Raw genomic sequence first — 27,799 nt, 5'->3', positions numbered from 1 at the left:
TACTTTAGATTCAGCTGCTACCACGACCAGTAGGAGGCGCTGTGAAAAATGCTAGTCTCTGCAGTCATCACACTGAGGCAATCAATTGAACCCAGGATTATATTCTGGGGCTGTGGAATGCAGGTAAAGGTCAATAAAAATAAGGCTGTATTTACAACCAGAATTGTATATGTGTTTCTAACAGGTATGTTTTGATAACCTAGAAAGGCACAGCACAAACACTGCACTAATGGTTGTAGAATATGCTTAAGACGGTATGGGGACAGCACAGTAACAGCTTTAATATGGTAAAGGTTAGCTGTAGTTTCAATTTAAAAGAACACTTGAAAGATGTTGTTGTGTGGAAATGTTCATTTGTCTTCTAATGTATTTGTGTTACTGTTTTTTTATCAGAATGTTTTATCGGTGGTCCCCAGTTGTAATGGGGCTCTTGATAAAGGTATTATGTAAGTTTTAAAGGGTAAAGAGTTTTAAAAAAAAAAAATCTTATCGCTTATTAGCGTAAAAAGTCTTAATTCTCCTGATTTTATTCTGCTCCTCCTGGCTGTGAAACGAGGTTAAATAAGCACTAGCATTTATGAGAGTTCAGGGACTATATGTACAGCTGTCATCTTGGGTGAAAGAACCATGGCAATCCATGAATGTTTATGGAGATTTCCTTTCCTCGAATATAGCTCCACATCTCCAGGATACATGGGTCAAGGAAAGTCCTAATTGAAAATAGTATAAAAATGATCAACAGGTTGTTATGCATTTGAGAAATAAGATTTTTTTTTTTTTTTTTTTTCTAATTGCTGGATTGAACTTCCTTTCGACTGTTAGAGTTTTGATATCTCTTCAACATTTGGTTCTGTTTTGGTATCCTGACTAGTTTGTCTGTGCTCTCTGTCTCTTTATATAAATAGCAATATGGAAAGTGTAGCCATTTCCGGAGACAGTATTTGCTTTTGGTTTTCATTGTCATTTTAATAAAATATGTTGGTTTTCTATTTTTTTTTTCCATTGCTTCCTATTTTTACCTGTGGTAACATACAACCCTGTTGCTGAATCTTTTACTCCTTGTAATGACCCACTGTACTCAAGGGACAGTATAACACCTTCTTGATAAATTACTCCATAACATATCTGAAATTAATCTGATTGTTTATAAAAAGGAACTAGCTGTGGAATGTGCTAGTTTCTGTATCCAGTCGTCATAGCCACCACTGCGTTTTACAGCACTAGGGGAATCTCTCCCTAGGTTTAACCAGCCACCATCTGATTTATTTCAGGTCTACATCTAAACCAGATGGTGTAATCCAGGGAGATTCTCCAGTGATGTAAAATGCTCTAAAACATTTTACTTATATATATAGAATTTTTGGGATCACAAGCTTATTACAAACAGTTTTATACAGTACCAGTAACATCTTAACATTTGTGCAGAAAATATCATAAACTGCACAACCTTTCACAAACCATGCCATCGAACCTATGTTAATAATGAAAAAAGAGCAAAACACAGTATTCCAACAATTTTATTATTTAATAACTATCTCGTCTGTTAGAAAAGAGAAGCCCTTTTAGTTCAACGAATATATAGAAACTTTTTGCAATAAACAGACAAGAACAATATTGCATTGTACATTTCAAGGGAGAAAAAAAGCACAGTCAAAACCAATATTGGGACAAAGGAATTGATGGATCAGAAGTTTAATATTTTCAGACCCCAGAACCCAGCTGTGACTTGCTTACCTGTACTGAAAATTAGTAAAGAGTAATAATGACATTCTATCAATTTTCCAATCATTCTCAGTAGTTCTGAATGTTGTCTGTAAAATACTGATTTTTATTGTTCATATGAACTGTTTTGAAAAGCCCAGTAGCTTATCGATGATGCTGGCACTAATTTATTTTCCACATTCCAGTGAGTGCATTTCTGTGGCTACTTGTAGCGTTACGTGACTAATGTTATTACTCCAATAATATTATTACTGTACTTTCAATAAACAATGAGCGTTGAGTGAGAGGTCAAACTAAAGATAGTACTCATTCACTAACAGGAGTGGGGAAGTTGCATGAGAAATGAATGTGGCCACTTTATTGAAGAGCTGGGCTCAAACCAGTTCACTGCACCCCAAATAACTACTCAGAGCTACACAGATCGACATCCATTCAGTAAAGAGGTCTTCAGTGGCTGTGTGCACAGACCCTGATAAGCACTAATCTTAAACTACTTTCCTAAGGTAATATTAGTCTGAGATTATTTGGTGCCTATCAAGGTCTAGGACTTTATCCAGTTCAGAGGAGATTTCACATCAGCCTGACTGCTGGCAGCTAATCATTTTAATGACGCAGCAGCAAGGGGTCAGGTTATTAATAAGCAGTACTGGGTTTAAGACAGATAGCTCTGAGTTTTGACTTGATCCCTTACACGGTCCGTGCATGCATTAAAATACAATATATTCAGTTCAATACTTACCAAGAACAAATACGCAACTAACATAGAATTCAAAATAAGTCACAAACGCTACCTACAAATATTTATCCCTGCACATTTTCTTTGAAAAAGACATATCTGAGCTAGTCCGCTGAACTGGGAGTATAGTGTTCATGATATTTATTCATAGAATTTATGGACCATGTTCCACTAACTGCAATATTTTCGTGGCCAGGTCAATGTTATGCTAAACCTTTGATTGTGAAGCTAGGATTTTTTTTTGGCGGCTTGAGTTTCTGCTGTTGAATGATGGAAGCATTTAACTAAAACATACAGCAGTTTTCCCAGATACTGCATTGCCTCAACTAGCAACCACACTTCAATGCACATAATTTCACACAAACACATGCCATACAGCAGCTATGTTTATGGATTGCAGAAAGTGGTTTAGAAACTCTACTGTAGTGAAGGATTCAGTAATTTCACCCATGTTTCACAGTTGTTACAAGGAATGAAAAGTGGAACTGAACAACAAAGAAGGAAGTGAGGATATGGAATGGATATAGAAGCTTTGGTCGCTACACTATCCTGCTGTAAAACAAAATTTGAGTAGAAAAGAATATACATGGAATTGGGAGATCCTATCAACAGAAATAAGGAATTGGGAGATCCTATCAACTGAAATAAATACTGCATACGCAGCAAAAGTTCTTTCGACAGTATCCTCCATCTGCTGGAAGGAATTCTCCAATTCTTGTATTGCTCCTAGCTAGATCCCGCCCCTCAGTCACATGAGGCTGCAGCGGTTTCTGTGCAGCGCCCCCTGCAGGCGAACGGAGGAGTTGTTCTGCTTAAGCCCGTGTGCTACAGCACTGGCCAGCAGCTCTTTGAAGAGCAGGGTGATGTGCCAGTTATACTTGGCTGAGCACTCGATGTAGCCGCACTTCCAGGTCTTCTTGACCAGCAAAGAGACAGCCCTGCGTGAGGTGAAGCGCTGCCTCTGCATGTCCCGCTTGCTGCCCACCACCAGGATGGGGGCCTCTCCACTGCTGCCTGCCCTGAAACAACACAGCCAGGTGAGACACACACTCACTGAGAGTCCTGATCCCATTGGAACAACACAGCCAGGTGAGACACACACTCACTGAGAGTCCTGATCCCATTGGAACAAGTCCGTCAGGTGAGACACACACTCACTGAGAGTCCTGATCCCATTGGAACAACACAGCCAGGTGAGACACACACTCACTGAGAGTCCTGATCCCATTGGAACAAGTCCGTCAGGTGAGACACACACTCACTGAGAGTCCTGATCCCATTGGAACAACACAGCCAGGTGAGATGCACACTCACATTATTGCTTATTACATCAGATTTTCATCTGTTTTTTATTTAGGTTTTATGACGTGTAAGTGTTAAGTCTATAAGTGTTTGTTGGCTACTGTACCTCTAATCACATTCAGAATGTATTTCTATTGCACTCTTTGTATGATGTATGGCAGACCCAACGACAAAGACCCGAATACACTCTCAACATCATTGGAGGTCATAGCATACAGCCATGATTGTGTCACTCTCTCCACCCAATTGGTTTAGACTCGTTGGCACTCCCCATATGATAATTACATCCAACATTGTTTGACAAGCATTCAACCCTTTACAATCTTGTGAATCTTCTTTATGCATGTTTCTTCCCATGTGTGGCATTGGTTTCTGTTTGAAACATTTCTGTCTAGGACTCTACCAGGTAAGCTAAAGCACTTCTCTCAGCCAAGCTGGTAGGAGTGCCATAGCCTGGTCAGTACATTGCAGCGCATCACATTAGGGTATTGCTATACAAGACTGAAGCTCATAACCTTTGGGGTAAGCATCTGTGTTTTGGGCTTTGTAGAAGCTTGCTAAATACATTTCTGAAAATCATTTTCAATAATGTTACACTGTGCACCTTTGTTGTGTGCACAATATAAGCAGCACGACAAGCACAATCAATCTTTCTCAAAGGAGCAGAGTTTGAGATTATGAAAAGCCCTCCAGTGCTTTATGAATTGTACTGAAATGCGGGACCCCCTTTGACAAGTAAACTCCACTCCTTGCACAATGACCGCTGTGGCATCAAAGGACTTGTTATTTAATGGAAATATATTCTCTAATAATCCTCTGTTTTATTTATTTGATAACATACCAGAGTATTTCTTTATAATACCAGAAAAGGACGTCTTAAAGTAAAAACTATTCATTGTCCTTCTAGAAAAAACATGATTCCACAGCTGTGGAAAAAAACCCAAACAGAAATAGGTTTTATTTATAGAATTTATAGTTTACTACAGGAGACTGCAGAAGATGTGTAAAGTGGTGTGCCACAGCACTTGTAGGAGAGCCTGTTCATTAGAATCCACTTTTACAACAGTCCGTCCCTTTAAACCACAGGCTTTCCTCGTTAAACCGTGGTCCTGCTGGGTCCTTCTAGATCCTTCTGGGTCCTTCCTTTTAGTATGTCCCTCAAAATGATCATATTTCCCCCATGTGGGGTGGGAGCTACACAGCTTTTCTGAAGCATGCACACAACACCTCCTCGGGAGCCATCTTCTCAATCACATGCAGATTATGTTTCATCCACTGGGTCCACTTGACCTGGAATGAGCTTTAACAATATCTGAAGCTCCATTAATATATATAAACAGACACACACACACATACCTGTTGTCTACAATCTGCTGTCGAATCATTTTTATGTACTCAAAACTCTCCATGCAGCAGATGTCATATACCAGGATGTAAGCACTGGCAGTCCGGACTCCATGGCAACGCAGATCCAGCCACTCCTGAAAGCCAAATATTCCAAACTTAAATGGATATTTTATGCATCTACATTTTCTTAACATGCCATTATTTTCCTGTTTAATATCCTGTTATATGTGTTATTTGTTTAGCATTATTTGCGTTTTTCTAACCACTGAAAAGCTGAATTTATAAAGTAAAGTGATTTTACAAATGACCACTAGGGGTGTGCAACTATAGTTTATTGGTCATTCTAAGTCAATTCATTAGCAACATTTTGTACCATTGTGAATTTGCATATTCTGAAGAGATTCTATGTAATTAGAATGTTGTTATCTGTGCTGAATTGTTCATTCATTATTAATTAGTCATTAATATTTTTAAATAATGTAATATTTTTTGTTAAACACATCACAGAAGAGGGACTGGATTTTTTGTGAGAGAATTTTGACGTCAGTTACTGTTTTGCTGACGATGTCACCACCACACACATGATAAAATAACTATGATAATTATTGTAACTTTCAATAGCCACACTCATTCCTGTGACCTTACCCTGGTTAAAATATGAATACGTAAAATTGTTAGAAACCAGTAATAATAATAGCTATCCCACTGGAGTTTGACGTTCTGTCCCTCAACTATCCAGTCTATTAGTAACCAGGATTGTTGTCGAGGCTTGGGTAAGTGGAGTAAATATCTGGTGCTACAAATTCATCTTTCTATCTCAATTATCTTCAGTGAGGGGGTGACTTGATTTCTTCTTTTATCCTATTAGATTGCTTAATGGTGCAATAGTTGGCAGCCACACTACTAATGCAGACTGACAGAGTATTTAGTTAGTTTAGATAGGGTTAGTTTACAGTGTTGGCCTACAGAATTTGCTGAACACAGCTTTACAGAGACAATCATAGCAAGACAAAGCAATGCTTTTCCTACTCTGTATTTATACAGTGGCCCTGATACGGGTACAGAACTGTTTGGTACCGATATGGTGCAATGAAACTTCAAATGAAAATGGTTCCATTCAAGTAAATGTAGCCTTATCCCATTGTCGCTGACCTTAACCACTGCCGTACCATTTCTGCATACTAATGGGAGCGCTTTGAATACATGGCACAGCCAAATACAAATCAATATGTGTACAGCTAGAGTCAAATGACGTTTGACTGCAGAGAATATGTCACTTTTAAAGGAGACCTGACCAGTTGTACCAAGAGAAAACACTATTATTATCTTGCAATGAAATGCTTTACAGTTGAGAGAGCACCATTCTTATGAATGTATACGTGTTTAGAAACAGTTCATGTTCAGAAAAATCACACTTTTTTATATCTATGTATATGTTAAAGTGATTTACATTTTCCAAATATTTAATTTATTTAATATCATATTATGTGTGTTATGTATCATTCTCTATTGTTGTTCTGCCTAGATTGTTATTGACAGAAAAGTAAATTAAGATATTAATATTTGAAAACAATTAGAATGTATGATGAAGTACGTATGCTAATATATATATATATCTATATATAGATATATATATATATATATATATATATATATATATATATATATATATATATATATATGTGTGTGTGTGTGTGTGTGTGTGTGTGTGTGTGTAATTAATTTTTTTTAATATATATTTTTTTTCCATTCTGATGGTGGCTAATGCATATTACATATGTCCAAACTTCAACCACCTAACATATTTATTTTGTAACTTGAGAACCTTCATAGGTGCATGGCAGCCACCTAGTGTCTCTTTAATTGCAATTGAACCTTATCATGCCTGATCAAAGATTTCAAGCTTATTGTTGTAAGAGATTAATAGACAGGCTGGATATTGTAGTCAACATCATTTTACGAAAGGATTTGTTCGGCCTATATACCAATAAGCCACAGCTGACTCTGGTTATCATGTTACTGGTAATTTCTGTTTCAAGCCCAAATATGCACAGCAATTAACAGTTGTGTTCTTGCTTGTGGAGGTTTATATCAAGTAAAATAAATCCATTGAATGACCTTCCCTCTAACAGCTAGCCTATTATTATAGACCGCTAGGAGGTATATGGCACATTGCAAACTGGAGTGACTCGAGTGAACATTGCCCAAAGACGACAACCACCGCCCTGGGTTTGTGTTCTTTGAACCTGCTTTGGGGCCACGTGAATAGGGATCCCCAAAGTCTGACTTTGAAAGAAAACTACTAGATCTGCCAATTGCCTGCACTGAATCTGGTCTTAATACCTAGATGGGGGGGGGGGGGGGGGGGGGCTGTTCTTCACAGCAGGTTTCAAAGCTTGTTTCCTGTATTATTTTCATCACAATATGGTGCTGTTCAATTTCCATGTTTTTTTCTTTGATAGTTAAAGAGAAAAAAAGGATCTGCACACCAAAGTAGACGAGATGCAAGTTCACAAGGCTGATGCCATAAATCAGTCTAGAGAAAGAGAGAACTTCAATTTAGGAAAATAATGTGTAAAAATAGTTTCACAAGTAGTTCTGTAAACCTTCTTGTGCTTTTAAAAGAATGACAAACATATGGACGGGCATATGGATGAACATGAAATGAGGTAAATAATGCAAGTAAAAGTGAGAAAAGCACGTGGAATGTTGACAGGTTTGACTCAGTGTCCCCAAACTCCAAAAAATAAAATTTTTGGCATGTTGCAGATGTTTAATAACTCAGTAACATGTGGTATCTGTCAGTTATCTCCTCAGATAATCCTCTTAACTCTCACTTGCACAAGTTAAATTATCCCTGCTCTCCCTTGAGCTTGGTTATTTGCATTTTTGCCGTCTTTTCAGAAAACAAGCACTGTGAATTAAAAGTTGTAGGTCATTCTCACTCCAATGGTGTTGCCATGACCAGCAGCGCAGGAAGTGGTTATTTGAAGCAATTAGGGGAAAAAAATGTTTTGGTACAACAACTGAAAACCCACTTGGTTAAAAGGAAGCGGTTAAATTGCTTCTCTCTGTAGCGTTTTGCTATTATAATGAGGCTGTGCGGTCCAGGGGTTAAAGAAACGCTTATAACCAGGAGGTCCCTGGTTCAAATCCCAGCTCAGCCACTGACTCATTGTGTGATTCTGTCACTTAACCTCCTTGTGCTTCGTCTTTCGGGTGAGACATTGTTGTAAGTGACTCTGTAGCTGATGCATAGTTCACTCACCCTAGTCTCTTATATTGTAAAGCGCTTTGTGATGGTGGTCCACTATGAAAGGTGCTTTATAAAAATTATTATTTAAATTATTGTATTGCTCTCTAAAAATTAGCTTTTGCCACGACAACCCTCAATCTGCTGTCACGCAACACCTGTTCACTTGATGGCTCTGGCAACTGTAAAGACCCTGATCTAGCCTGTATTACAAATGTCTATGAGTGAAAGACAACTAGGCCTGCTCCTAAACTCAGGTCCAAGTACCTTAACACAGATTATTTAAAAAATGAAACCCAATATCCAGCGATTCTAGAAGGAGCATCGCATTGGCCTGGGCTCAGGTTAGGACTGTTTCTCCTCATCACGCTGCAATGGACCCTACCAGCCAGGTGATTAGTGAGCTCATGCAGAAACCTGCAGGCCTGGCTTTTGTCCTCCGGAGGTAGGTAGCTCGCTGACATCCGCTCTCGAGTTCCTGGGTGTAGAAGAGGAAGCTGGCTTGGTCGTGGCATCAGGGGGTGCCCAGTGAACTTTGTCTGTAGTATGTCTTTAAAAGTACTTTTTACAAACTAGTTAATCCCAGACTATTTATATTTATCATCTTCCTCAATGGAATTATCTGCATAAAATATGGTTGCAAAACTACTAGCAATAGCATACATACAGTGAATTTGCTGTACGATAAATATTTGAAGGCCTATGCTTAGACAACAGCAATTCAATATAGAAGGCTGTCAGGACAAACAATGGTTCAATGAATGTGAGAATGCAGTCCTTGTTCAAGCTTGTTTATAAATGAGCTCCAGCTGAATCACTTAAATCACAAACCATTTTTTCTTTTTCTTTTTTTTTTCTTTTTACATGAACACTGTTTCTCATTTATTTTGTTTATTTACTTGTAACTTCACTGTTACTCATCAAAAACTCATTTCAAAACAATTCACAGGGGATCTGCTTTTAGCTTTCACTTTATCAGAGCAGAGTTGCGTTGCCATGGTAACTCCAGCTTGCTTCATGTGACCCTAATGACATGAAACAAACCGTTTCAAATTAGTCAAATACAGACGGAATTGTGCTTTCTGTGCTTAGCTACCTTGCGTCTATATTTTGGTAACATTATTTCATAAATAAATGTTAGCAAATGGTAACTACTTTGTAATCACCTGTAGTTGTAATGTACCTGTCTTTTGAAGTGCATACAAAATCTTTTAAAAGCTTCCTGTTTAGCTCCTTAATGAACCACAGTGGGAAAGAAAAGTGGATGATGAAACGGTTTACATGTAATTAAGTTGCTGTCTAGTATTTCAATATAGGGTTCCAGCAGATGCAACATACAGAACACTGCAATGACCATGTTTACAGGTTTCTTGTGTTTTTAATGGACATTATTCAATCTCTTCAGCCTATAGAAAAGAAGGGAAAGAGGGGACTTGATTGAAGTCTGTAAAATCATAAATGGTATTGACAACGTTAACCCAAGGCACTACTTCAAATTTAACACAGAGAGCAGAACAAGGGAGCATAACCGGAAGCTGAGTAAAAAGAAATTTATAACAGAAGGTAGGAAGCATTTTTTTTACACAGATAGTCATAAATGCACAGAATACCAAGTGACACAGTAGGATATGAAACACTGGGAATATTATAACAAAAAAGGTTCTGTGTTTTTAAATAAGATCCATCCAGTCAGGGAGAATGGTGTGCTTACAAGGGACGAGCCTTACTGCAGTCAATGCAATGTCTAGTGCTATATTTTGATATTGTTCTGTGTTCTAATGCTTATTTTGCCAGGTTTTTGGTAAAGTCCTGAGAAAGTAAACATTTTGTCACCAATTTTGCTCAGTCCCTTGGTACTAAAAGCAGCAACATTAAAAAAAAAACAAAGTTGTAAAATCTCTGCCAAATGCCAATTTTAAGAGAGGCACCACTATTGATCAGCCCTCTCCTCCAGGTTGGTCCAAGTCCCTTTCCAGTTAGAGCTCAGTCCAACACAGAGCTCATTCGAAGGCCCAAATATACCTGCAGATCAACATTCATAGATCGTTTGAAGTGAAGAAAACTTACAAGAAGTGTTGCACTACACAATAATAAGGGATGCAGTGAAAATAATTGCTCAATGGAAATTAAAACTAATGTGTTGCCAGTTACAGCTTCTAATTCTTTAAAAGGTGTTTCTTGAAAACCTGAAAGCACACATCAGCACCCAGGTGACTTCCTCCAATATGTCCAATGACAGGCAAATCGGTGTGCTTGTTAGCGCAGGGACCTCTGAAGTGGGAGGTCATGTGTTCAATCTGAAGTCTATAATGAGCATGTTTATTATTTTGCATTAATATTTAAACCGGAGAATAGGCCATTGAGATTCACAGGTTGAGTAGATATGGTTGCCTGTTATGGTTGCAAAATATGGTACCCAGTAAGTTTGAACCAAATTATTATAGGTGTTTATTTTCCTAAACTTTAAAATTATCAATTTGTCTAATAATGTTAATTGACCCTCTGTTGCATAGTTTACCCTGCATATATACCGAGAATCAAAAGAAACTTATCACTATTATAACACATTTATTTTTGAAAAAAATAAGGCATATAAATGATGAACATTGACAAAATGTTTTTGGTTTATTTTTAATCGCTCGATTGTTCATCCTTGACCATGACACGCTTGAGTGACTATGACTGAAGCGTATGCACTCAATCACTAGTGAGACAGTTGATTGGACACTGGATATGGAGTGATTTCAGCTGTTAAATTGCAAACTTGAATAAGATCATTAAAGAAAATCACAGAAAAAACCTATATGCTACGCCTGTCAAGAGAACATGTAATCAGCATGTTGGAGGCCGGACTAGGACAGTGTACTGTGGCTCACTGTCTTTGGTGCTCACAGCCAGCAATTTCAAACCTGACGAGATGGTATAACCAGACACACTCTGTCAATGACAGGCCACGAACTGGTCTAGTGAATTTTATTCAAATATAAGTGATAACTTTCTATTGATGCTCAGTATATATAAAATATACATGAGCTTTATTCTGGAAAATATTCTTTACACATATTATCCATGTTCAAATGTATCAGAGCTATCTTTGTGATACATAATTGTTAGATCCTAGATCGTGTATTTCTTTATACAAGATGGTTTGGAAAGCTGCTAAAGTAGATTATTATTTTCTTTTCATAACACTTGACTCTGAAATCAGGGATTTGTGAACCTGTTCTAAGGAGTGTGCTCTTTTCTGTTCAATAGCCCTGAAGGTTTCAGTGGGATTATTGGACAGCACCACTCAGTGGGTCCATGTTTTTCTACTTTTCTGGGCAGTACACCTGCTGGTGGTCCCTGAAAATATTTTATGAAAAAGTTTTAGGAAATTCTGGGCTTTAAACTTTCCCAGCCAAGCACACACTTACGAGAAGACATTCACCAGGTGAAAGAAATCAATTTTTAATAAGATTTAGCTGGACTTGTGTTGAAGATCTTTATGTTCTTGTTTTTTTATACAGATTTCTTCCTGGTATCTATCACTTCCTGTAGGTCTAATGCCCTTGTTACAATTAGACCATTGGAGTGAAAGTGAGATTCATCACAGGAAGTGATGTAGAGGAAGTAGCAGCTGCTTTTACTTAGCAGTGCCTTTGAAATAGCAGCATATTAAAACTGAGGCATTAAATACAAAGAACCAACAGAAGGAACAGTGATACTATTACTGCTTTTATTCTACATTCATTCTCTACATAGCTTGCTATTTTTCTTCCATCTGCTATTATGTTTAAAAGAGTGCCAATACTGTGTATTGTTATAAATCACCTTCTGCACAAAAGCCGCATAATCATACATGTTCTTATTGGATGAAAATGCAACTATTTATCTTGTTGTTTGTAACTCATCCACGACTTGCTCAAATAATTGATACACTCCTATCATTTCAATGTGAAAAAAATGTATTCCATTCAATCTGCAAAAAAGGTTTTACAGATTCAATCAATACGTTTAAGCTCAAAATAAAAGATAATTGCTGAAATATACATTTTCATCCTTTTTTGACATTCATATTTTGCTTCATAATTTGTATGTCGCTTCATTATTTCAAATAATATTTTTTAGTTTCATTTTTAGCATAGTAGGGTATATTTATATACAGTAAATATCATGAGCTGCTGTCATGTTTAATACACATAACACTAGTTTAATTCCAAAATCACTGTTGTAACACAATTACAGACCTGAGGTGTACATTAGGAAATGTTTGTTAAATCTATAGTAATACAATTTGTATGTTTGTGGCAAAGTGACTTGCAGTGCACAGGTGTAGTTGACTCTGTGCTCAGGAATAACACACACAAGAGAGTGAAAGTTCAATAACAGAGCTCCTTTATTTGACTGGGCTGTGTTTCAACAACATTTAAATAATAAGCACAGACACTACACAGCCATGTGCATCACTCCGTGCAAAACGAGGGTTTCAGTCCCAAAACAATACAACACTTTATAATAACATCAAACACAGACACGGTCACTTCTCCAGACAGTGAGTGCTCGAGTGCAGTCCGGAAACAATACAACACTTTATAATAACACCAAACACAGACACGGTCACTTCTCCAGACAGTGAGTGCTCGAGTGCAGTCCGGAAACAATACAACACTTTATAATAACACCAAACACAGACACGGTCACTTCTCCAGACAGTGAGTGCTCGAGTGCAGTCCGGAAACAATACAACACTTTATAATAACACCAAACACAGACACGGTCACTTCTCCAGACAATGAGTGCTCGAGTGCAGTCCGGAAACAATACAACACTTTATAATAACACCAAACACAGACACGGTCACTTCTCCAGACAGTGAGTGCTCGAGTGCAGTCCGGAAACAATACAACACTTTATAATAACACCAAACACAGACACGGTCACTTCTCCAGACAGTGAGTGCTCGAGTGCTGGTGGGGTGAAAGACAACAGTTAGTGAAACAGTGGTGCAGTGTAGTCTGGGCTTTTGCGCTGGCTAATAGCGATAGCCCCCGGTTGTGTTAGCTGTCTAACAGTGACAAAAGACAAACACTTAGCACAATCAAACAAACAAAACCCGAAACAGTCATGATAATTAATTACTTCCATTTCCTAAATGGGTCCTTTCAGTAACCATAACGAAGGAAGAGATTACATCATCACACCCCATTATACCCTAAGTCACGCCACCTGCGATAACTAGTTCAAGCTAGTTCTCCAGTCGATGACTGACACATCAAGTACCGCATTAGGGCAATGACTTTGGACATGTGACTCCATCCCTTTCTGGATGGCTGGCTTCCGACTGACCCTGGAATGAACTTCCAGACCATCCAGTCCAGGGTACACTGTTCCTGTTAAACAGCTCCTAAATCAGGTCAGAAGGGAGATTGTTGACTAGGATTCATTTTTCTCTGTCACAATGTTAAATTTGGATAATGAAAATAATGAAGCATAGAATGGCTATCATGTTGTCCTCATGCTAATGTTTTTATCTCAAGGACTCCAAGACAAACATTTCTAGGCTTAAAAATCATGATGACACCCTGTTATAACACTGTCGTTAAATGAGTTGCCTATTATAAACCATCACCTGGAGTGTGAAATTTTTCCCACCCCTTTAATTGGCTTCTTTCATGTCATAAACCAACCAGCTGCTTCCCTATTGATTGACATTCTTTTGGCCAATGATGATTCGACCCAGATAACACCACTGAGGTGAAATGACCCGTATAACAGATGACCTGAACATAAGGCATAGAAAATGTTAACGTCTTTTACCCTAAGATAGTACCTGATATCATGTTTAAAATAGAAAACACATGTTTACACAACAAGAAAGATGTCTAATGGATATCTCTAATCCCCATAATATGGCTTCTGATTTAAATAAGCAAGTCAAAATGCAAAAACCGAATGGTGTGTGCGTGCGTGCGTGCGTGTGTGTGTGTGTGTATGTATATATATATATATATATATATATATATATATATATATATATATATATATATATATATATATATAGCTTTTTTTTTTTTTTAATGAGCAAAAAATGCTGGAGCGGTGTGCAGTCTGGTTAAATGTTTTGTTTTTTTCCATTCATTATTACTTGTTGTGTTTTCCATGGCTATTTAAGTACTCCCACATCACTACACTGGGCTGTGGATCTACTACTGGCTTAATAAACTTTTTTAAAGGAAACTGCTGTTGCTTAGAAACAGGTGGAAAATTCCTAGTTTTAACACAGTTAAAAACTCCCACTTTTGAATTCCTTCTAAAACCTCTTGATGCAAACTGTTTTGTATCATTGATATATTTTCAGAGCCTTAAAAAACACACCAGGGAGAAGACATGTAAACATATTGACACTGCACAGGACAGGTCTCCATAGCAACAGCACAGAATGTATACTTCTTAAAGATGTTTGATCCTCATAAGTGGTGGGTTTAAAGTGTTTTTTTTTTAGCGTCTTTAGGTAATTGTTTCTAATTAAGTAATAATGGATCACTATTAGTTAATTTGTTGCATGAATTATTATGATTGCTATTTTTTCATAGCCTGTTTTTCTTTGTTAGAATATTTATATTTCCTCACTGTGGCAACTTCTGACAACAGCTCAGGAGAACTAAAGGTCAGTGGGCCTCCTTCTTCCTTAGTTTTAACTTTAGGTGGTCAAAGATAAGCCCTATTATTAAAATATTGGGCACTATTTACAAAGGAACATTTTTTTAAGGATTTTTTTTCTATTCTATTAGATTAATTAGTTCTTTGAAAACTGACAGTAAACTTCTAATCATGTGACCATGTGAATTGCAAACTTGATTCCATTAATCAAAATTGGTTTAAAAAACCCAGAACATTTCTTAAAGCAGTTCTTAAGCACAGCCTGATATCTATTACCATTCTCATGCAGGTCTCTTATTCTCGTATATGAAAGACATTTTGTTAGCGCTATGTACTTTAATTGGTGTTCTGCATATGCCATGTTATTGGAGTGAAATGCTAAGCGTACTGTGGATCATATCTCTACAGTTCAACTGAAGGGAGATCAATTTGTTCAGCACCAAGTTTGTTTCTTGTTGAAAATTAATACAAATAAAATCAGGTTCTGGAAATCTGTGCAAGCAGGTTCCTGCTAAATTTGCTCTGGACGAAGTTACCCAACCAGTAATACTGGAGGTATCACCTAAGTCCTTAGGTTGATAACTGATTTAACAACTAGAAGAGGGCAAGCAAACATGAATGGAAGGGTCTTTAAGATTTGTCTACAACTGACAGACAATAATAAAATACTTTAATGGAACTATCAGAGGGTATTTTTGCATAAATTATCTTGTCTTTTGCCACATTCTTATTTTTTCCATGTGTATCGAATCCTAGGCAGGCTCAATTGTGCAGTATTGCTCATTTGAATGTATTTTTTAAAATATGTGAAGCATCTTTGTATAGCATCTTTCAATGATTCTCATGCTAAACAACATATTGAAGACTGATGGCACTCGCATTAAAATCAGGTGCAAAGTGGGAAAACTCCCCATCTTATAGATGCTTCTCCTTTCAACAAGTTTGCTATAAAAACATTCTACAGGACTAAGGGATAGTTCACTATTGCATTCCGAGTACAATGCTCAGAATAATTTAATCAAAGGTAGATGAAACTATATTGAACATTCATAACATATAAATTAGTTATAACCTAAAACAAAGTCACACATGATTATGTTTTTTTTTTAAAAGTCAGTGATGAGTCACATTCAGTAGTTCTTAGAATTCTCATTAAACTGCAGAGAGCTGTCTGTTTTGAAATTCCTAGAAGCTTCATAATCATTTATCACCAACACACACACACACACATATGTATATATATATAAACTTCTGCATACATTGTGAAAGACTAACTAAAGGCCTTTTATTGGGTTTATGTTTAATCAATATAATTGGCAAGATTTTCAAAGCTTTTTACGCCACATTTCTATCAGCAGAATTTAAAAGAAAAAAAAAGCCTAATAAGGTTACCAACCCAAAATTAAACAAGCAGCCATACAATGTAAAGTCTGTAATTGTTTTGGAATACATTTGGCTTTTTAGGTTTTGAGTAAATAGCGTTGAGGTCTCTTGTGAACATTACACAGTCCAGAGGACAATTTACTGTGATTCCACTATTATAGATTTTTACAAGCATGTAAATATCACAGGAATGGTAAAATACAAATTTATACAATATGAACTACAGGAGCTTGACAATAAATTTGGATCGCCTGCCATAACACTGTCAACCATGCTTTGCAGCCGGGGCGGCACCGATTCAACAGCGTGTTTTCTCAATATTACAACCAACAATAATACCTTCAGGGCAGATGTGAATATTCTGTGGGGTTACCATCCAGTGATTGTCACGCCATAGTTGCTTACCCGAAGTTTGCACAATTGCTTTAGATTGTGCCACTCTTACTGCTCTTGTGATTGTTCTCAGGTGATGACATTGGAAAATGTGTTTCCAGCGGGGACTGGAGTCAGTATGGTCTTGCTGGAGACCAGAAGCTACAGATACGTACTTTTAACTACCAGCCCCAGCAGAGAGAATTCCACCTGTATACTACGGGTCTGGGGAACAATAGAGGTATATTTAGGGAACATGTTAATTCATTTCTGAAGTCGACTACCTATGAATAGAGATTGAATAATAGCGTGCAACGAGAGCCTGCAGAAAAACAGATTAGAGCGTATGAGTAGCGAGTAGAACTGAATCAGCTACCGACCAAATGCATATGAGCATGATCAAAGAGGGGTTGTTTTCTTAACAGAGCTCTGTACTTTCTGAGATAAACAGAGATAAAACGAGCAGCATGCAAAAAATACAAAAAATACACCGTTTCTGAAGGTGGGCTTGTTTTGTCCTAGATTTACCTAGATAAATGTTTTTTTGTTTTTGTTTTTTTTTTCTGAACGGAAAAATTACGATATAGAGATATTACGAAACAGAATAGCTGTATGAATTAACCCGTATGACATTAAGATATTGCGTTCTAGTTTTGAAATATTCATTCGAGTTGTATCTCCATAAAAATAAAAAAAAATTAAAAAATGTTTTGAAATTGATCCCACAGTGACACATTACAAATGAATATTTCTAAAACATGCTCCCTGGCTGAATGCATTAAGCCAAGAGAAGCAACACACTGAAACAGTTCGCAAACTTGCCTATACAAAAAGAATGCAGCTGCACTTTAGAATCCTTACCTGGAAGGTGCTGACGGGGAAGGACGAAATAGGCGGGACGTCCATAATCTTCAAATCGAACATGTTACCATTCAAAATCACTGAGGGTCGGTACGCATACCTTGAGTTGGTCGTAGTGTAGCCCTCAGTGAAGTCATTATAAAGAAACTGTCGGATAATGGAAGTTTTCCCCACTCTAGGGGCTCCAATCACAGCTATACTTAGCGTCTCGACCATTCCCGGGCTTCAGGACCATGGACAGGTCACAGCCTTAAAACCCAACTGCAAGAACGGCGCGAGTTCGCTTCCCACGGGCTGCACCCAGTGGAGATCTTTAAACATTTACAACCTTCAAGTCCCGGGGCAGCGTTATTCCATGTTTAATTCATTTTAACTATACATATGAAAAAACAAAAAAACAGCTCCCTTATATTATTTTAGCTTTTGTCTTTACTTCCATTGTATGCAGTAAGTTTCTACAATCTTATTGTTATTGTTACGATTCATTTTAGTACCCAGATCCCGAACACATTGTCTCTGTCAGGCTTTCTTTTTTGCCACGGTATTGCAGGCGAATTGAAGCCATCCTCTTTCCTAACAAAGATTAATATTTATTTTTCAAAGCACCTACGCTTGGTTTAAAGAATCAAATTCGGTACAGTTGTTAATATTTTGCAGGGGGTGCGCATTCTTGCAGTGCATCTCCTCAGATCCTCAGACTTCACTTCCAAATCCGTTTAAAGTGGTTCTTGTATTATCATTTCAACTGCCAGGGTACAGCTGTCTATAAAACAATAAAGCACGTCTTCCAGTTTTACAGCTCGCCGTGGGTTATTTTCCAGGACTGCTGCAGAAGCCTCCTGAATATTTTTACTTCGCTGTGTGTGTGTGTGTGTGTGTGTGTGTGTGTGTGTTTGTGTTTGTGTGTGCGCGAGAGAATGTCGGTGTGTGGGTTGTATATTTAGGGAAGTTGTCATTATTATGCAAAGCACTGTTCTCTTTAAAAACTAATTAGAGTTTAAACAAAGAAAGACAACATCTGCTTATGTTAAAAATAAAACAAAATTCTCGCGATTACACCTATACGGTAAATATAATGCAATATTACTGAATTGCATAACAATGTGATTTTTTAATAAATATTTTTAACAAGTCATATATTTAAAAATTCATACGGTTATATATATATATATATATATATATATATATATATATATATATATATATATATATATATATATATATATATATATATATATATATATTATCAACACGAGCGGCGGTTGTTGGCGAAAACAGAACTACATAGTATTTACACCAATATTGAACAACTTAGCGTAATTTAAAAAAAAACTGAAGAAAAAAGAAAAACATCAATATTAAGGTAAATTTATTGTACAAATACGGTATTTGTTTTACAGTGTGGGACAAATCAAGCAATGGAGATGGGTGTAAGTTTATGAAGAAAAGGGAGTACAAACCGTTATTGATTATTTTATTTCTGTCAATATGTGCTTCTTCACGACTACTATTGAACAGGTGCCTTTATCCCATGCTGTTGGTAATACTGTGAGCACTTAGCGTATCCAGATTTACAGCTGGCATTTTTCAGTAGTCCCTGGTGCTAACTGTCTACCGTTTGCTATACTGTGTACTGTCGTTTTCCAAAGTCATTGACACAGAGGTTGTACTAATATACTGCGACCTTCATTCTCTCTTCATTATTGTCGCACCGTATTAAGTCATCAGCCCAGAATAGCCCGGGTCAAGCCTCAGGTTATATTTTCTAAATTGATATTACTGAAGTGTCCGCTCCAATTCATCAAAAGCAACCTAAAGATTAATTTAAATAAACATTTCGCTCTTAGGCACTTTTCAGTCATGGTAAATTGATCAAATCAATGCAACACACACATTTGCTAATACACCTGTATTTGTTAAAATTGCAATTCGTACATTACTGCTTAATTTAAAGTCAAACCAACTAAATGTGTAATCAGTGTGTGCAATTGGAGGTTGGTTCCACATCATTTACCCTAATATAGGCCATCATACATACTAACTGAGAAAATGGCTAAGACTGAAAAAGCGACACGCTGTAGGATTGTAATGAGCCGGCAGCAATTGCACTGTAAACATTAGTACCGATATTCGTCCATTCGTCTCATTGCACACCATGTAGTTCTAGTCATACAATAAGACCCGTATTTTATTACAAAAATAGGGTAGTAATGTGGTCAAAACGAACGTGGCCCTTCGACCAGTGAGCAGTGAGCAGTGTTTGTTTATTCTTTAGCTTGTGCATTACAATTCGAGATAATATATTTTAAGAAGTTACAACCTTATGTATCCAGGTTGAAAATATAAATTGTAGTGTTTCCCGTAAAGTCTTATCAGTGTCTCAGAAACACTATTGAGTCATAGAGCTACAGCGGAGATTGCAAGTATAATTCACGACCTTCTGCTTAAGGTATACTCTCTAGGTAATGGCTGTTTACCGGTAGTTCACAGATAGTGACGGAGTGGCAAGTCAGTGTTCTTCAAAGAGGCTTTGGTTAACAACGGTGTGATTGATTAAGTACATCGTGTTCTGGGTTACATTCAACACTAATCGTTGTCCTTAAACACAAACTGTGCAGTTGAATGAAAAGCTTGCAATACAAATTAAAACGCACAGACAAGAGACGGAACAGAAGCAAGATTAAGTTACATTTGATTAACAACCAAACAAAAAATATTATGCAGCTGTATATTAATTATATACCTAACGCTGCCAAGTTTATTTTGACAACACTTGTGTTTTTTTGCGTATAAAGTATATTTTCAAACAAATAACGAACGATATGTGTTCTGTTTGTACGATTTTTCTTAATTATCTGGTTTTACAGTGTTGTTTTACTTGAAAGCATTGCCTGTCACTGAATAAAGAGACCCGGGTTACAGCCATACACCAAGTAACACCATGTATATTTGAATCATTATAGGCCGTGGTTTATACAATGCAATCTATAATCAGCAGTAATTACGATTCCCTAAATGAGGCGCAGCGGCATACTGGATGAGATATTAGGAGCTCCTACCCTTTGTTAAACAAGCTAGTTACAGACACAGAGGATCATCTTCATGTCGCATGTAGCTCGATTATTTCATTTTGACAGTCCATCAGTGGCCACTCTGCTATTACAAACGCAATCACGTATATTACAGGTTGACATCCTTGCACAACGCGCTGCTTTTCAGAACCTTGGATAGCTGTGTTCGTAAAACGTTTAACATGCCGTCAGACAACGCAGTGTCTGATTGATGTTAATTATATTAATTAAATATGCACTCATTGGAACCGGGTTCAGGACTTTGCGTAGCAACATCTGTAACGCCGAACCAAAAATATCACAATAATTACATGTTATCCCAGGAGGCTTTTTGAACAGATTGTGTGAATGCATTGGCCAATACTTTTGCAAAGCCGAGACCAATGCAATTAAAGAACCTTATCTAATAAACAAAATAATGCCAGTGGAATTGTAGAATGTGTTAATAATAATAATAATAATAATAATAATAATACATTAATATGAATCTGGATATTATAGTAATTATAAGTTGTTTGAAAAAATATCTTCAGCTTTTTTTTTTTGTTTAAATTTTGCTGTCTGACACAAGGACAATTTTAAAATCTCCACTAAATAGAAACTGTTTATTTTGTTTGTTGCATTGTTAGTTGCATTTGACATTGAAAAAAAAAAAAGCTATCAATAAACCTCTAACTGAACTATACTGTATTACACTCCATAATTCTATTTCTGTCCACCGTGTCTAAAATTACTGGAGACTCCTTGTAGGAGGCCTGTCGATGAAACGGGATGGTGAGACATTTATTGATCCCCAGCACACAGCCACTTACACGTCACTTAAATGTCTAGGATATCATTATGGGGTCTTTGCAATGATTCCCTTTCGGTGCAGTTTACCATTGCAAACTAAAGCTGGACCACCAAAAAATTAAAAACTGGCGGGAACTACACATACCCGCTAACCAAAGTTTCACAGTTCACAACGGGAACGTGTTGTCTAAGGCATGTTCTTGTATAATGTTTTTTTTTTTTTTTTTTCCATGGTTCTTATTAATCATTCTGCATATATCTGGTCATCTTCTGAAAAATTGTCTTCCGGACTGGATTGCCCTGAATTAGAAATGCACATTAGGTCCATCATGTGTTCTGATTCCTGCAGCCCAATAAAGCTGCGATATCTACTGAAGCATAGTTTCTAATCAAGTGCACCCAACAATGCTGCACATCCACCATGCCAGAATTGCGCCAGTGGTTTGAGGAGCATTATAGAGACTTCAAGTATTTTCCATGTCCACCACAATCCTGGATCTCAATCCAATTGAGCAACTTTGGGATGAACTTGAACAACACATTAGTCATCATGATCCTCTGCCTATGTCTAATTGCGTGAAATATTAATACATGTGGATGGATTCACATTCTTCTAGCACCTTCCAACACTTTTTCTATTGCAGGTCGTGTCAAGACTGTGATCAGGGCAAATGGTGACCCAACCCTAGGCACAGGTCCAAAGTGGCCAGACTGTGAATATGGCATTCATAGGGGTGAAGATGCTTTTAAGAGTGGGGTTTCCAACTAAACTATAATCATTCATTAATCCCAGTGCACTCCTCTGATCGATAAAACCAGCTGACCATGTGCACTCAGTGATGAATTATTATGGTAACTTTGAGCCATTACAATCCATCAGTGTAGCTTTGATTGATCATTATTCTGGGACATTTGCCATTCACGTTTAACACTGTTGTCCTTGATTTCAAACCAATGAATCTAACAGCAATGTAGACACGTTTCTGCTAGTTCCTTCCTCAGTGTCATCCAGTTAACATGTCACATAGCTCTGCTTCTTTGCATCGAATTAAGTGACCTTAGTCTGTATAGATACACACCATACAGTACAATATGTAAAGTATGGGGTGGGACATTTTTACTCAAGCAAAACACTTTCTTACAAAATATCTTTGTAATCATGAATAGATATCTGTCTGCTCTTCAAAAGCAAAATTACTTTAATGAACATTACACAAGTGCTGTTGTATCCCTCTACAATCTTAAGAAAGCAGTGTTTAGCTCATGCCCCTAATGTCCTTTTTGTAGTGAGGTGACCAAAACTTCAGCAACTTTTAAAGTCCACCATAAACCAAAAGATAATTTTTAAGTTCACTTCAACCTATTCATTTTGCACATATATATCTTATATATATATTACTCCCAATACTTTCCACTTTATAAAAGTAAAATTCAATGAATATGTCAGTTCTAGTTGCCTGTCCTCTATGTATTATACACGAGAGTAGATCCAGTGTAGTGATCTGCCACTTTGGATCAAGTTTAATTATATTCTAACCTACACTACAGAAGTCTATTTGGAAGAGAACTAAACCAGAAGTGCATTTGGAATCATAGTCAAAAGCACCTCGATACAGATTTCAAATAATAATAAAGATTTGAGTAATTGCAATAAGAACTACTCATAATAACTGCAAACATTGGAAGAATATAAGGGAACAAAAAAAAGGGACTTTGAAACTACTCTTTAAAATAACTAACATCTTTAACAAAAAGGTGTACGAATGGAACGCATGGGGCTTTACAAGGAAAAAGAAGAATATATTGTGCATTTTCCACACACATATACTGTATGCAACATATATTGATTATTCATGAAGCACTGGTGTTATAGTAAATGCAGATGGCGTCTTACTGGTAAATTGTTGCTTTTTTGCGGTGTGACAGTCTGCAGAAAGCCTGGAAGGACAGAGGATCACCCCCCCCCCCCCCCCCCCCCAAAAAAAAAGTAATTTGGATGTGCAGTTCTTTTACTTTGTACAGTACTATATGACATTGATTAATAACACCAGTGCACTCCAGTAACACCATCTCAACAGGAACTGGCACGTCAAATACAAAGTGACTCAATAAATGTAATATATTCTAAGAAAAGACCTGTTATGTCTAATTTAGTAAGGTAAAATAGAAGCCTCTGAATACTGTGGTGGTTAGCACTGCTGCCTCACAGCTCCAGGGTCCTGGGTTCAGTTCCAGCCTTGGCGTCTGTCTGTGTGAAGTTTGCACATTCTCCTCATGTCTGCATGGGTTTTCTCTGGGTATTCCAGTTTCCTCTCACAGTCCAAAGACATGCTGTTTAGGTTGATTGGTCATTCTAAATTGCCCTTTCTCTGTGTGTGTGTGTGGTGCCCTGCAATGGACTGGCATCCCATCCAGGGTGCAGTCCTGCCTTGCACCCTGTGTCTACCAGGTTAGGCTCCAGCTCACCACAACCCTCTAAAGGATTAAGCACTTAATGATAATGGATGGATGTATACTCAGAAATATGCAGAGGAAAATCAAATTAGCAAGTGACATGTTCTGCATTCAGTACTGGCACAATGTGGTCACACTCAAGCAATCATTTATCTGTCTGAATGTCCTGTTACAAGTTAATGAATACTTCAAGAGTAATTGGTTTCAAATGTAATTTTATTTGTTTTTTTTTACATTTCCTTTCCAAAGTTCTGAGTGGTTTTGAGTTCTTAGGCTGCAATATTGAGTTTTTTTTTCACTGTCTGTCTTGTCAGGAGAATCCTAACTGCTCTCACTGAACACCTTTCTTCATTCCATTCAAATCATGTGACCTTTCTACACTGGTTATACACACACACACACACACACACACACACACACACACACACACACACACACACACACAGGTATATATATATATATATATATATATATATATATATATATATATAGAGAGAGAGAGAGAGAGAGAGAGAGAGAGAGAGAGAGAGAGAGAGAGAGAGAGAGAGAGAGAGAATCGGTGGGCAGTACTTTAACAGGTTTTCATTGTAGAAGTAATACATCAAAGGTTAACAGCTTCTAGTTTTGCTCTGGATATAGAAGACAATCCATATTAAAGGTGCAGTCCCTAAAGTTTTAAAATCGATTTCCCCTCCTTTTATCTGGTTCAGATCATTTTCACTTCACTGTGCTCAGAACATATCTTTTTTTAATACAATGTCATCACTTTGAAGAAACACACATCTCTAAAGGTACCTGGTACAGAAAAAAGCTTGTCTATGACATCACAATAGAGACCTGTGATGTCCATCATAGGGAATGATCTACTGCTGTGTCTACTGCTGGAATCACAAGAAGTACTATAATGTCAAGTGACAGTCTCGTTGTTGGGTTTAATGAAATAGAGGAATGACTAGCTATTGAGAAACACATTGAATGAATGTTAGTTTGAAAGTGCATTCAATTATGTTATATGTTTTTAATTATTTGTATGTACCTTTTCATCAGAGGCCATGTTGATACAAAAGATAATTGTATCTTTAGTGCCCTGAAATACACTTTACTTTAGCCACGTTTAGTGTATGAAGTTACTGCCTTAGAAGTTATTGAGGAATCCAGATATTATCGTACTTTTGTCCTTATATCCTCATAGTTCCGTTTTTTCCTTACACAATACAGCCTAAAAGGTCAACAGATTTGACTGAGCAACTGTATTTGTTTTTATCATATGTCATTACATTCTTATCATTTGTATTTTGATGTATACATGATTACAGTACCTTGTAATCTGATCTTTCACTTTGCTAATGCTTGAAGTTCAATATGAAGGCAGTGGTCACGCAGTTACTGTACAGAAAGTCAAGTTGCGTGAATTATGAATCTATTATGTTTTATTATATGGACCTACTCATCCCATTCATTATAAAACTTCCAAGGCAATGCAGAATCAGACAGACAGATACTGTGCCAGTCTTCGTAGATTAATTGCAGTCCTCCCTTGTATTATGTGAGTAATGGGGACTGGGAGGAGACTCGGGTGTTGGTCTCCTTGGACCGCCCTTGAGGACAGTGACACTAGCTGATCACACTCTCTCCAGGAGCTCTTTCTGAAATGAGACGTGCTGACCTCTGTGGACTTGAGCTGTGACTGAAATAAAAATGAAAGGGAAAAAGACACCTGCTGTCAAAACCGTGCTTTTAGCTGTGCTTAAAGAAAAGTCCCAGGGTAGCGGTACCATGACAGCTCAAGGTGTCACCAGCATGAGTCCAGGATATCTGTCGCCTTCTGAAATGTACATACTGCTGGAAAATTCACTGCGCTTTGATAGTGCATGGACCAGTCATCTACAATCTTGTTCAGGGTAACAATGGTGAGTCTCTAGGCTTATTCTATATTATAGTGTTATGCAGTTGGAGAGCAAAAGTCTGCGTATGAGGGAATATCAGCATCAGTAACAGCTATGATATTTTTCTATTCATAACCAACCTTTATGTAGTCCAGTGTGATGCATCTTAAACATTGAGAAAGTGCTGTAAGGAAATGGAGGCTGGCCTGCTTCACAGCCACCCGGAGCCCCCTGTCAGATTATATCTACTTTATTTATTAATAAAATAACATAAAATGCATGTACTCTACATTTATATGTTTATGTATATGTCCACAATGTGTTACCCTGTGTTACTTCTATTGTTACATTAAAATAAATAAATAAATAAATAAATAAACTCAATATGATATGAATGGAGTTCCTTTGTGATGTATCGTGTAATACAACAGACAAAACTGGCATTCTGATTGGCTGAAAGATGCTCAGCTGTCTATAATAAAATATATAGAACTGCAGCACAATTTATTAAAATAATACTGGCCTTTACCCTCTGTATCTCACAGACGTCATTCTCAAACAGGGAAACTCAGGTCAAGGTCACAGAATACAAGGTCATTCCACTGTTTTCAAGGTCCTCCCGTTAGGACTAGAACTGGTGATCAACGTGGTTCCTATGTTTTTGTTTCGGTGTAAATCCATGAAGTAGGTCTACATCCCGGTTTTGAGGAAGGTGTCCTGGGAAATCAACATGCCTTCCCAGGACACTAAATGCCAGAACTGTAAATTGAGCACAACATAAATCAGGATAAAATATGCCTGCAATAGACGTGCAATATGAATCGGTTGTCAATACTTTAATAGTAATATTATAAATGTCTCCTATTGGATGAATAGGGGATTTCTAAAGAGAGTTTAAAGCATAGCAAAATGTAATACTGCATAGTTAAAGCATGGTAAAGCCCAGAGAGGTGTGATAAAGCATATTAAATCATTTCATATGATAACCATGGGAAAACTGCAAAATAATGCTGTAATGAATTAATCCATTGACTTAATTTTATGGTTGATTTACAGCATAATAATTACTTAGCCTAGTAAGACGTTATTTTTTTCCTTCACATTTAAATAGAACGACGTTATGCTTGTGATCTCCTGCGGATGCCTTTCTGACAGACAGACAGACAGACAGACAGACAGAGAGGACAAGTTGCTAACTCCACATTTGGCAGCACATAGTCGGCTGCTGAACAGGAAGTCTTGCTCTGCTTCACTTCCGTCTGGCAGGTGACAGCGTAGCACTGTCAGACATTTTGAAGTTCTGAGTTAGGGAAGGCTGAGACACACACCTAGACTTCATCGCCGACCCAGGACAGCGGTGAATCAAAATAAAGAGGTAATGCTTTTGTGAACCCGCTGCATTGGGGAAATCTGATATTTGACGTCTGAAATATTTTGATTTAAGAGCACGGAAGCGCCGAGCCGGAAGTAGGAATCAGATGATTGCTACCACCAACAAGGGGAGGTGAGGGGAGGCCGTTGTGTACATACAGTACCAGTGCTATGTATTGTAAACATTTAGTTTGCGTTCAATAACAAAAGTAGAGAAACTGTTGAAGTAATGGCTTGTTTTTATATGGAAAACTGTCGTGTGTAATTTGATTGCAGACGGTCACGACTGGTTCCTTGCGCTGCAGTGTTCATTCATTCTACTCCTCCAAGCTGTCATGTTAATATTAAGCGTTTCATTTCAGCAGTTTAAGGTGTTTTTAATTGTTACATTCAGGGCAACTGAAAAATAATTGTTTTTATTTATTTATTTATTTTGCGTCAGTGTTGACAAGTTCGGTATGTGACAGGACTATTTTGTTTCTGGTATATGTATCAACCATTTGTCTGCAGCATTTCTTGGGCCCCCTCACACCGTCTAAGCAGATGTATACTTAACATGAAAAGCGGTATAAATGGCTATAACTGTATGTTATCCGAGTTCTTTTTA

The 27,799-nt window shown here is 37.3% G+C and overlaps 2 protein-coding genes across 5 annotated transcripts in view; one reads left to right on the top strand and one right to left on the bottom strand.

Moving 5' to 3' along the window:
* Positions 1 to 389: 389 nt before the first annotated feature.
* Positions 390 to 18,401, bottom strand: LOC121297235 (ras-like protein family member 10B). The gene is made up of 3 exons (XM_041223403.1): positions 17,619 to 18,401; positions 5,117 to 5,241; positions 390 to 3,477 (listed from the first exon to the last, which is right to left on the bottom strand). Exons 1-3 carry the CDS (start codon positions 17,832 to 17,834, stop codon positions 3,207 to 3,209), a joined length of 612 nt encoding a protein of 203 aa, XP_041079337.1. The 5' UTR covers positions 17,835 to 18,401; the 3' UTR covers positions 390 to 3,206.
* An 8,670-nt stretch (positions 18,402 to 27,071) lies between these two features.
* Positions 27,072 to 27,799, top strand: part of LOC121297082 (AP-1 complex subunit beta-1) — a 32,402-nt gene continuing 31,674 nt past the window's right edge. For 2 of the 4 annotated variants that reach the window (XM_041223094.1, XM_041223092.1), the window contains exon 1: positions 27,074 to 27,196. The gene's annotated coding sequence lies outside the window, so the exon portion shown is untranslated. Of the gene's footprint in view, positions 27,197 to 27,799 lie in introns of all 4 variants that reach the window. The other 2 variants (XM_041223090.1, XM_041223093.1) reach the window with 2 other exon arrangements.

Source organism: Polyodon spathula, chromosome 22 (genome assembly GCF_017654505.1).
Source record: "Polyodon spathula isolate WHYD16114869_AA chromosome 22, ASM1765450v1, whole genome shotgun sequence".
Classification (NCBI taxonomy): domain Eukaryota; kingdom Metazoa; phylum Chordata; class Actinopteri; order Acipenseriformes; family Polyodontidae; genus Polyodon; species Polyodon spathula.
The sequence above is the reverse complement of the archived record's forward strand: the minus strand, read 5'-3'. Positions and strand labels throughout refer to the sequence as shown.

Excerpts from the sequence above, each read along its gene's own strand:
- LOC121297235 (XM_041223403.1), bottom strand. The coding sequence starts at position 17,834 with ATGGTCGAGACGCTAAGTATAGCTGTGATTGGAGCCCCTAGAGTGGGG. Across the intron at positions 5,242-17,618 it reads TCCCCGTCAGCACCTTCCAG|GAGTGGCTGGATCTGCGTTG; the intron begins GTAAGGATTCTA and ends TTTGGCTTTCAG. Across the intron at positions 3,478-5,116 it reads CAGCAGATTGTAGACAACAG|GGCAGGCAGCAGTGGAGAGG; the intron begins GTATGTGTGTGT and ends GTGTTGTTTCAG.